We start from the raw sequence: 12,469 nt of genomic DNA on the forward strand, positions 1-12,469 counted from the left end.
CAAGATCACCTCAACACAATTTTCCTGTCTTATATCCACACTGTCTAATTCTCTTGATCTCAGTTTAGTTTAGTGATACAGCAAGGAAACAGGTCCTTCAGCCCATCGATTCCATGTCGAACATCAATCACCTGTTCACACTAGGATCCTCCCTGTATCCATTAGGTGGACTCTGAAACGTTTATATATTTCACTAAGGTCATTTTTTTTAAATTCTAGGAAATGGGTCAGGCCTATTCGATCTTTACCCCTCATGATAGACAAGCCTTTCTAGGACCCAATTTAGTAAATCTTCATTGCATTCCCTCTATTATTTTTAATGTAAGGAGACCAATATTATACACAGCTCTCCGATGTGGTCTCCCCAAGGACCTATATAATTGTCATAAGACATTACTCCTGTTAAATTAATCCTCTGGCAATAGCCTTCCTAATTGCCTATTGCATCATTATGTTACCATTGAGAGACTTGGGTACAAGGGCATCCAGATTTTCCAACCTCTCACTATTTAAAATCAAAATACCCAGCATACGTAGTGGTGAATAGCCGCATTGCATTTCATGTGCTTTGTTGTTACCCATTTGCTTACTTAGCCTTTCTACATTACTTGAAGCCTCTGTGTATCTTTATCATTACTCACATTCCCACTTAGTTTTGTATCATCAACAACCTTGGAAATTTTACATCTGATCATGTCAACCATCTACACAAATACAGATGTGAATTTTGGGGCCTCAGCAGCAATCTCTTCCTTCCAACTGAGAAAGCTCCATTTATTCCTGTAAAAGAAAATACAAAGTTTCCTTTGTTTACATTGAAAATCGTTTCAGATTGAACTACATCACTATTGAATTTAATGCAACCATGTTAATGGCCATTCTATCCTAAGGGCCCCTTTTGAACAGGATAATTAATTAACTCCCATGATTAAGTCACCCATGATTACTATATTATCCCTGTTGTAATTGGAGCAATTTCCTTATTTATTCCATACCCTCCATCACCACCACTGAATGGGGTCCTATATATCAATCACTCTAAAGGTATTTTCTGACTCAATTGCTTCTCAGCTTCACCTAAACTGTTTATTTCCACCTGCAGAGCAAATATACTTTTGAAGTATATCGATGTTATCCTTCATTTAACCAGATACCCCCATCTCCTTGGACTTTTGTCTAGACACTCATAAATTTTGATAATTCTGAATAGCTTTGATCATGTTCCTGTATTGTTGCTTGTGTCATACAAGTTTGTGACTATTTGTGGAATGAATTTATCCACCTTGTTGTGGATGCAACATGCATTTAGATAGAACACCTCTAGGTTTGGCCTTTTAGTGTTTAGTTAATGTAGCAAAACTATGAAGCCTTTGATGACGACCCAAACTCATGCCTCCTGATCCAAATTAAGAGGGTTCTTAACATGTATAACATATACTTTCACACAGGGCACGCAGATTTTAAAATAAATAATTTGAAGTGTGGTGGTAAATTAGCAAATTTAGAGACCAGTTGATCAGCTGTTTTAAGTTGATAGCTATAAAAGGTAGATTGCTTTCTCTATTGCAATCTACCTCTGTCTTCTGTTCATGGACAGTGTGAAGTCATTACTTAATTTAATTCTTTAGGGGGGTCAATAGTTCAAGAGAATTCAAGAGTGTTTAATTATCATATGCGCCCATAAACAGAACAATTAAATCCTCACATTCTGCAGCTTTACAGGCCCATTAACGCAATTACACAACACATAAATATACAATAATCAATAATACCATAAATTGTCAGTAATACTAGGTAACCAAACCATTGTAGGTAATGAGAAAGATCAATAAACAGTTGTTGTACAAGGGTTTACTGTTGATAAGCATCAGCACAGCCATTGTATTGACCATTAACTTAGTTTGATTTGGGAATGGGTTGAATGTACTACTTGAGGGATACTTTGAAAGTCATTTAGCCACATTTGACACTGTTGTACAAATGTGGCTTGTCAAGAGAGGAATAAAGGCAGGTGTATGAGTAACTAACCCAAGCCTTCTTTATATTGTGAAATTTGGAAGTAGTTGTCACATAGCTAGTGTTCTTCTAATATTATGGAGCCACTGTAACCACTTTTACTCGATAGATGACACCCTGGTATTATTAATACAGAAAATGCTGGTCTGGCAGCATCTGTAAAGAACATAGATAGGTGATGTTTCGGGTTGGGACCCTTCTTCAGACTCGTGAGAGTCTTTTGTGGACTGAACATAGTGATCCATAAAACAATCACCCAATCTATAATAACAATGAATTGGAGATGCTGGGTTACCAAAGAAAGGTATAAAATGCTGGAATAACTCAGCAGGTCAGGCAGCATCTCTGGAGAACATGGATAGGTGATGTTTTGTGTCGGGACCCTTCTTCAGACCGATTGCAGGGGGTGGGAAAGAAAGCTGGAAGAGAGGAGGGGCAGGACAAAGCGTGTTCAGCAATAGGTCAACACAGGCGAGGGTTTTTTTTGAAAGGCAGATTGTTGGACAAAGGAAAAGGTGAAAAAAAATGGTGCAAGCCATAAAGATAATGAGTTGCCAAATTGTGAAGCTCGAGGATAGAAAAGTTGTGAATTATGAAGCTGGAGGGGGGATGAGGGGAGACAGGGTTCAGGGGAGGGGGGGGACGAGGGAAAAAGAAGGGGGAAGGGGTTGGAAGAGAAAGGAAAGGAGGGGTGTATGTAGAAGTTAATTAAAATTAAAATGAATACACCCAATCTGTGTTTGCTTACTCTAATTTGAAGGAAGTTCTGCTTGGTCTGGGAAGCACAAATCCAGATTCAGCAGATAACCCATTCACAAAGACTCTGTTTATGTAGACACTGCATGTAACAAAACTTTACAACATGGTTTATAACAACATATATGTGCCCCAAGCCACTGCAGTATGTTCTGAAGTTTATGCTGTGCGGACAATAAACCAAATTAGAGGCAGATTTAGTTAACATGGAAGTAATTGGTAATATGATTAATGGTTATTTTTAAAAATGTTTAATTTACCTATGTAACATGTTTGGTATGCAAATAGGCAGTTTTATTGAAATAAAGCCATTGCATTAAATGCTACCACACATTAATTGTTTCAAAATGGACATATACTGTAAATGATTAAGGAGTTAATGTATGAAAACGTAAGACCACCAAAACCGTCCAGTTACTATTAATTGTATTTTTGTTTAATATAACTTTACACAAGTCTCAAATTCCAATCAGCTGTGGTAAGATGATTCTTTTAAAAATGCACAATTCCTGTTGAATGTTATTGACTTTGTTGGAGTTTCTAAAACGGTGCCTTTCCTTGTAGAAAATAGGAGATTCCAAAGCAATTATTCACAAAATGCCCTTGAAAAATGTAAAGAGTGACAACCAGTATTGATGTTTTCATTTTTCTACCTCAGTAAATGACGTGTGCAGCATCGAGAATATTATTTGTATTTTGTGAGATAATATACAGAATTACTGTTGTTCAAGACAATACCAGGGCCTCAAGGAGATCATTGCCCCACTGTGTAATGGTACTTCACGTTGCTATTGCTGTCTTTTCTAGGCCTGGCGGTGGGCTTTACAGTATTGACAGTATGCCTGATCTTCGAAAGAAAAAACCCAAAAATCTTGTTAGTGATTTGGTGAGACATCTCTTTTCTCCCACAGTGACCTGCCACTATGCTCTGAGGCATCTAATGGTTAAGGAATTTTGCTTGTTGCCTTGCTTGCTAGTAATTCTCTCTGATTTTTTTTGTTTACTTTTGGTTTCTTTCTTTTGTCTTTTGTTTCACTTGTAACTGTAGGGGAGCAGCCGTTAAATTTCTGCGTAGCATTGACAGCATGCCTGATATTAAGCCACGGCGTAAATCCCTCCCACTGGTCAGCGACCTGGTGAGAAAATCCTTGACTGCTATATTCAAGGGAGGGCAATACCATTTCACATGCAACTAGTTTTCTTCAATATTACACAGGCTTCTGGGTTCAGTACTGGGCCGAAAGACTTTGGTTTCTAACATTTTGGCACGGTTTTAATTACCAAATAATATCTGGATATGGCAATCATTTAATCCAGGCCTGTGTGTAAAATCTATGTTCCAATCAGTCTTCCCAAAAGCAATATTAAATAAATGCCGAATTCCATTTCCAGCTTCTCTCCAAATTGTTTTACGTTCTAGTAGGTGAATGCATTTTGTAGTATGAAGCTGGCTTGTTTTATTTAAAATAATGTAATTGTACAAAATGTCAATGATCTAATAATTAACAAATACAAGCAGCAAATTAGAAACCAAAGTTCTTAAATATTACTGCCACAGCTTAGCTTCACTTTCTATTGTTTTCTGATTTTTTTTTTTCAAATATATTTTGCCTTTTCTGTTCAATGCTGGCCCTTTCAGACTTCTGTATTGCCTGTTGATTTGTTTATTCGGTCCTCCAGTCTGACCCCTGAAGCCCTAATAGCCTTCTCTTGTAAAGTTGGTGTGAAAGGATTATTCAAGTTTAGATACTTGAATGAATAGATATTAAAGATTTCTAAACTCTGATCATTATCAGAATAATTTTTAAAATGTTATATTGCATCTCTGCCAACTGAAGTCTTCTAGGATGTAAAATCTGAAACAGTCAATAATGGATAGTGTTTTTTTTAATAGTGGAAAAAGCGAAAATTAAATCTTATTGGAATTTGCATAGTAAAATTGGAACTTTTAATTCAGGAAGCCAGTTTTAAAAATCCAGGAAAAATATCAAAATAAAATAATGGAGAATGCCATCTGTTGTTTGAAGATTGTATGCCATGAAATTAATCTAAGAACTGCATGTTTAGAACAGGAGGTACAAGTAGGGATGAATGTGCATCTCAATGTCCTATTAAAATAGTTTACTTTAATAATGATACAAGGTGAGAGAATAACCAGAAACTGTGCAGTGTTCTGAAGACTAAAGGTAAGCCAAACGCAATGTTTTATTAATTAAACCACAATGTACTCTCAGAGGTGTCATTAAAAGGTATTGCACCATGATAAATTTTACACATGAAAGAATATTTGTGCAGATTTGCATCTTCTAATGAAATACAAATGTACACTGAAGAATATAAGTACAAAGCAAACATTTCCAAAGCATGTTAAATTGAGTAGAATAATATTTTCACAGAAAAATAATAATTGGCAAATATCAGTAGAAGTTGCCAATTATGTTGAAAAATGTATGGTATATTTCAAGACAATTGGCAATGACAGGTATGATTCTCTGGCAACACGCAGCACTGAATTTTGTCATAAACAATGGTAGGTGTAATAGTAAAATAATTATAACAGTAGGCTGCTTTGATTTATCACGAAAGTTGGCAATAACTTGGATATCCTGGATGGACTAATTAGTATTATAATGGCCCAGAATGGACTAGATAAATCTACATTGAAATATCACGTGAATGGGTAAGCTCTGAGAAAACCACACCAGCGTGTAATGGCATATTCATACTTTAGCAGTAGTCTTATCATCAAGTGGCTTTGTGGTACAACCAAGCTCCAGCTAGCAATCAGAGTACAGGGTTGTTGTTTGACCTCAAACTGGAAGAAAACTGGGTGATTATCACTGGAAGATGCAATTTTCTTTCTTGAAAAAAAAAAAAAATTTGCAAATGTTGGAAATCTCAAAATAAAACACAATGCTGGAAATATTCAGCAGGTCAAACTGTATCTGTGGGGAAACAAAGGCTAATGTTTCAGGTCAAATATCCTTTAACAGAACTGGGAGCAAGAAGTATGAAGCTCATTATTGGTTGGATGTCGATCAGAGAACTACCCCTTCCTTACCCATCCTACAGCTTAACAAACATCCTCTGTCAGTTAGTCTGTGAAGGGTCCCGACATGAAGAAAATCCATGTCTTCTAGAGATGTTGCCTGACCTGTTGAGTTACTCCAGCACTTTGCATCTTTTTTCGTAAACGAGCATCTGCAGTTCCTTGAATTTTATGTTGTCTTCCCAGTTCTGAAGAAGGGTCTTTGACATTAGCTCGGTTTCTTTTCCCACAATATGGCCTGACCTGCTAAATATTTCCAACATTTTCAGTTGTATTTCTTTGTGGCTTCAAATTTAGTCTGATCCTGCATGCCTGTTTCACACTCCATTTCTTCTTCACGCTGACATTAAACTGGTGGAGTGTGAATGCTTTACCAAGTACAGCAAAGTATAATTACAGTCTCATCTTGCTTTTGAAATGGCACATGTGCAAAATTAAGTGCATTTCCAAGAGTTATTACTTTTCAAGCTGTGCCAACTAACTATAGTCAACTCTACCGAGACAAGGAAAATGCTTATGAGTAGTGAACTTTATTGTTACTGGTATTGAGTTTTTTTAAGCAGGGGTGTAGTACTTAGTCAGCTGAATATGGAGGCAATAAGTTATCAGGCGGCAGATCTTGAGACCCTGCCCCTGGCAGCTCTGATGGTCTTTTGATAGCTCATGTGGTCAAATGTCACCCTAGCTCGTGCTAAATTATATTGATCATTGGAGATCATTTGAAATGGATATAATTAAACCTAAAAATAAATTTTTTTTAAAATAATAATAGGTATAGATAAAACACGTGAAGAAATTAATCAAACAGATAATAAATCTGAAGAAGAAAAAAATCATTTAATCTGTGAATGTAATGCCACATAAAGCACATGTACTCATGGCATAAAAGTAGGGACCAGTAACAAAGTGTATCCAGCCCCTCAGTTTAGCAGGACTAAGATCCTTTACAGATGGTGCAATGGGAGATTAGATGTATCAGCATGGGATCCATTGTCCTCCCCCTACCCTAGTTAGAATGTGCAGCCACAGAATTCAGGAATGCACTGATCCATACACCGCAGATAGCTGGTGACTCTCCATGAGGTTTAGAAAGTTTTCAGTGCCTAGAAAATTGCACTGAATGAGCAATACACTATAAGCTAACAAATTCATTACAGGTTCAGTGCTCAAAAAAATTACTATGCATGAGGCCAAAGGTAGTTATGCAGAAGAATAGGGCTTGCAAACAAACAAACAGGTTTCTCCTTTGCTAGTTCTGCAGTAGCGATGCAGCACAAAAACTGTCACCATCTCGCCTTCTGTTATAGCTTTAGTCTTAAGAGTTGAGTTATTTGGTCCTGTATGGGCTTCAAGTTGTTATACCAAACATCTGCACAAAGCAGATGTGCCCAACAATGCGCAGCTCCATTCAGGAAGGAGGGTAATCTTTGGAACTTCAAAATAATCTCTGGTGCAGCAGTAAACAATCCTTAATCAGTCAAGTAGTAAATAGGATTTCAGAAAGAAATTTTTGATTGGTTACTATTATCAGGAACTGCTACACTTATCCGTTTAAAAAACCTTAACGTCTTGGGAGTTTTCGGCTGAAAACGTTGGCTCAATTTGTGGTTTATGTCAGGCACACATAGAAGCCAAATTAATTTCAATACATGCTCCCACATTTGTGGTAGGGGTCACATTACTTGCTCTGTTTCCCAGAACATCGGCATGTGTGTGCCCATCTCCTACAGGGAGCATGGAGTTCATTCAGATCATTATTTCAAGCAGTTTGTGAGGTTGTTCTTGATGCTAGTGCAGTGATTTGATGCTCAGTATACCAGATGATGTCTTCTCTCAGTCTTGTAGAGCTGAACTAACATTCAGCTCTTCCGTGGATAACAAGGGAAATCAGGGATAGAATCAAAACAAAAGATGAAGCGTACAAATTAGCCAGAAAAAGCAGCCTACCAGAGGACTGGGAGAAATTCAGCAGAGGAGGACAAAGGGCTTAATTAGGAAAGGGAAAATAGATTATGAAAGAAAACTGTCAGGGAACATTAAAACTGACTGCAAATCTTTTTATAGATATGTGAAGAGAAAGAGATTAGTTAAAACAAATGTAGGTCCCTTGCAGTCAGAAACAGGTGAATTGATCATGGGGAACAAGGACATGGCAGACCAATTGAATAACTACTTTGGTTCTGTCTTCACTAAGGAAGACATAAATAATCTGCCGGAAATAGCAGGGGACCGCGGGTCAAATGAGATGGAGGAACTGAGTGAAATCCAGGTTAGACGGGAAGTGGTATTACGTAAATTGAATGGATTAAAGGCCGATAAATCCCCAGGGCCAGATAGGCTGCATCCCAGAGTACTTAAGGAGGTAGCCCCAGAAATAGTGGATGCATTGGTGATAATTTTTCAAAACTCCTTAGATTCTGGAGTAGTTCCTGAGGATTGGAGGGTAGCTAATGTAACCCCACTTTTTAAAAATGGAGGAAGAGAGAAAATGTGGAATTACAGACTAGTTAGTCTAACATCGGTAGTGGGGAAATTGCTAGAGTCAGTTATTAAAGATGGGATAGCAGCACATTTGGAAAGTGGTGAAATCATTGGACAAAGTCAGTATGGATTTACGAAAGATAAATCATGTCTGACGAATCTTATAGAATTTTTCGAGGATGTAACTAGGAGAGTGGATAAGGGAGAACCAGTGGATGTGTTATATGTGGACTTTCAGAAGGCTTTCGACAAGGTCCCACATAAGAGATTAGTATACAAACTTAAAACACACGGTATTGGGGGTTCAGTATTGATGTGGATAGAGAACTGGCTGGCAAACAGGAAGCAAAGAGTAGGAGTAAACGGGTCATTTTCAGAATGACAGGCAGTGACTAGTGAGGTACCGCAAGGCTCAGTGCTGGGACCCCAGCGATTTACAATATATATTAATGATTTGGATGAGGGAATTGAATTCAACATCTCCAAGTTTGCGGATGACACGAAGCTGGGGGGCAGTGTTAGCTGTGAGGAGGATGCTAGGAGGCTGCAAGGTGACTTGGATAGGCTGGGTGAGTGGGCAAATGCATGGCAGATGCAGTATAATGTGGATAAATGTGAGGTTATCCACTTTGGTGGCAAAATCAGGAAAGTAGACTATTATCTAAATGGTGGCCGATTAGGAAAAGGGGAGATGCAACGAGACCTGGGTGTCATGGTACACGTCATTGAAAGTAGGCATGCAGGTGCAGCAGGCAGTGAAGAAAGCGAATGGTATGTTAGCATTCATAGCAAAAGGATTTGAGTATAGGAGCAGGGAGGTTCTACTGCAGTTGTACAGGGTCTTGGTGAGACCACACCTGGAGTATTGCGTACAGTTTTGGTCTCCAAATCTGAGGAAAGACATTCTTTCCATAGAGGGAGTACAGAGAAGGTTCACCAGACTGATTCCTGGGATGTCAGGACTTTCATATGAAGAAAGACTGGATAGACTTGGCTTGTACTCGCTAGAATTTAGAAGATTGAGGGTGGATCTTATAGAAACTTACAAAATTCTTAAGGGGTTGGACAAGCTAGATGCAGTAAGATTGTTCACGATGTTGGGGAAGTCCAGGACAAGGGGTCACAGTTTAAGGATAAAGGGGAAATCCTTTAGGACCGAGATGAGAAAAACATTTTTTCACACAGAGAGTGGTGAATCTCTGGAACTCTCTGCCACAGAAGGTAGTTGAGGCCAGTTCATTGACTATATTTAAGAGGGAGTTAGATGTGGCCCTTGTGGCTAAATGGATCAGGGGGTATGGAGAGAAGGCAGGTACAGGATACTGAGTTGGATGATCAGCCATGATCATATTGGATGGCGGTGCAGGCTCGAAGGGCCGAATGGCCTACTCCTGCACCTATTTTCTATGTTTCTATGTTTCAGCTACAAGAACACCCTTGACCTCTGTTATTTAAGGGGATCATGTTAGTTCCTAATGGACTTCTGTTGAATGGTACTGTAATGGCACTGAGGAATGGTTAATAGAGTTTAATGCAGATAAATGCAAAGTGTTGTATTTTGGGAAGTCAAACCAGGACAGGGCCTTCACAGTGAATGGTTGTGCCCTAAGGAATGCTGTAGAGCAAAGGAATCTAGGAGTGCAGGTACATTGTTCCTTGAAAGTGGAATTACAGTGACACATTGTCTTTCATCTGTCAGGATATTGAGAATAGAAGTTGGGATGTTATGTTACAGTTGTACAAGACATTGGCGTAGCTGTATTTGGAGTATTCTGTTTGTTTTTGGTCATCCTGCTGCAGGAAGGATATTGTTAAGCTGGAAAGATTGCAGAGATTTACAAGGATTTTGCCAGGACTTGGCCTGAGCTGTAGGGAGACGTTGGGCAGGTCGGGACTTTATTCCTTGGAGTGCAGGATGCTGAGGGTTGATCTTACAGAGGTGTATAAGATCATGAGGGGAATAGATAGGGTGCATGCACAGAGTCATTTACCCAGAGTAGTGGAATCAAGAACCAGAAAACGTAGGTTTGAGGTGAGAGAGGAAATTTTTTTAATAAGCACCTGATGGGCATCTTTTTCACACAGTGGGTGGTGGGTATATGGAACAAGCTACCAGAGGACGCAGGTGCTATAACAACATTTAAAAGACATTTCAACAGGTACATGGATAGGAAAGATTTAGAGGGTTATGGGCCAAACACGGGCAGCTTGCAGATGGGGCATGGGCAAGTTGGGCTGAAGGGATTTTTGATAAGGTCAGAATATTAACAAATCAGAAGGTCATATTCAGTGAGCAACCGCCAACAGGAACAGAAGAGCAATCTTTTAAAAGTCAGTATCCAGTTAACGAGGCCCATTTAGCTTTGCTGTTGAAAGCAGTTATCTTGGAACGATTGCTCCTACAGGGTGTATTAAAAGTAAAGCAGACATCATTGCAGCAGCCTGTTGGGATCCACAGCTTAAAAAACCCCACAAGTGAAGCTTTTCTGCATGATGAATTTGCCGGAGGGTATACTGAACTACCCGCCTCCCCAGTTTTATGGTGATTGCCAAGCTGATACATTTCCCTATCCCTAAACATTCTCCTACTAATATTGAGAGGCTAAATGCAAAACCTTTACTTTATAACGTCTGGTAATTAAACACTGAGGTAATTAATACATTTTTCAAATATAATGTGTATTTACTCCTCTGAAAATGTCAAGTGTGTACGTAAGATGGGAATTTAAATTATTCTATTTAATACTGAGCAATGCATTATAACCTGTATTTACATGTGCTGAACAGTTTTATTTTCTCAGAGCATTGTTATATGTTTTTTCAATTGCACCAGCTCACTGCATAGCAAGAAATAATACATAGTTCTTTAATCAAAGTGTCAGATCACAGCACTAAAATTCGGATATAACTCAAGAAGATCAAAGTAATAATGTTGATAATGAAATGTAATTATTGCACATGGTCAATTTCAGAATTAAATCCAATACCTAATTAATTTAACTATTCAAAAGATTTCCATTTGTGGACCTCTTTAAATCACATCATTGAATTTTGAAGTCAGTATTATTAACGATTAACATTTTGAAATGTATATTTAGCTAAAATATCGTTATTTTTGATTTTAAAGTTGTAAAGAAGTAAAGCAAAATTTTCACCTACAATATGAGGTTTCACAGCACTATGATCGATGACACAATATTCGTAGCTTTACAATGTACAGAAAAATAGATGCCTCAGGGTGATATACATGTTTGTTATAATATCTGGCCAGAGGGAGACGTTTAGGAGCTCTCCTATGACCATAGGTTAGGAATTAACGTATGGTAGGGCTGGGAATTGACATGAGAGACTGAACTAATCGATGGTGCAGTAAATTAATGAGACAAATTACTTCGATAGAATAAAATCTTTTGTATGTCATATTATGGTATGATACAGACTACAAACAAATGTTTTTGGTGCTATTGGAAACTAATTTCAGTTGGCAGATTTGCACTACCCTTTTAAACAAATGTTTTAACATATCAAATGTTTGTGATTAAGTTTATTGGAAAATTTCAACAAAAATTCTGTTTGGAAGATACCAGATGTGTGCTGCACTATAAAACTAATCGCAAGGTTGGCTCATGTTGATAGGACAAACACGCGGGTGCATAAAGTGAAACATCAGTTAGTGTTCAAAGGATGGTCAAGTTATTGACCACAGTAAAGTCACACTTAATTTGAGGACAATTATTGTAAATGCTCCCTGTAGAATTAGACATTAATAGTCTACTGAAGTCAGTGTACTTTTAGCAAAATTTAAATGATGATAGATATTTACAGTTTGTGAGAATTAAGCCCTTTTATGATTCAACTAAAAAACTGTTGGTTCAGTACAAAAATAAGTGTGAACTTTGAAGTCGTTTATGCATGTTAGCTTAATGATCTCAATATATTGGCATTTGATAGTAAAACATGTAAATTGTATACGCATGTATATTACTGCATACAGTTAGAGATGCTTGTTTTCTAAATAGATATGGTAAAATTAAGATTATCATACTTGGCTTCAGTGTATGACACCAAAGAACAGTTGTTTCCATGGTATGTTAATTACTGAAAAAACACTTATTCAAATATAAGGAGATAAGAGGAGTGTTCTACTAAGTAGGGCATGATAGTTGA

The 12,469-nt window shown here is 37.8% G+C and overlaps 1 protein-coding gene across 10 annotated transcripts in view; it reads left to right on the plus strand.

Annotated features, from left to right (window-relative positions):
* Positions 1-12,469, plus strand: part of unc13a (unc-13 homolog A) — a 169,306-nt gene that overhangs the window by 80,047 nt on the left and 76,790 nt on the right. For 8 of the 10 annotated variants that reach the window (XM_033046856.1, XM_033046859.1, XM_033046857.1 and 5 more), the window contains one exon: positions 3,821-3,908. In XM_033046856.1, the coding sequence (XP_032902747.1) occupies positions 3,821-3,908 (88 nt within the window). Of the gene's footprint in view, positions 1-3,579; positions 3,659-3,820; positions 3,909-12,469 lie in introns of all 10 variants that reach the window. The other 2 variants (XM_033046858.1, XM_033046865.1) reach the window with 1 other exon arrangement.

This window comes from Amblyraja radiata, chromosome 29, assembly GCF_010909765.2.
Source record: "Amblyraja radiata isolate CabotCenter1 chromosome 29, sAmbRad1.1.pri, whole genome shotgun sequence".
Classification (NCBI taxonomy): domain Eukaryota; kingdom Metazoa; phylum Chordata; class Chondrichthyes; order Rajiformes; family Rajidae; genus Amblyraja; species Amblyraja radiata.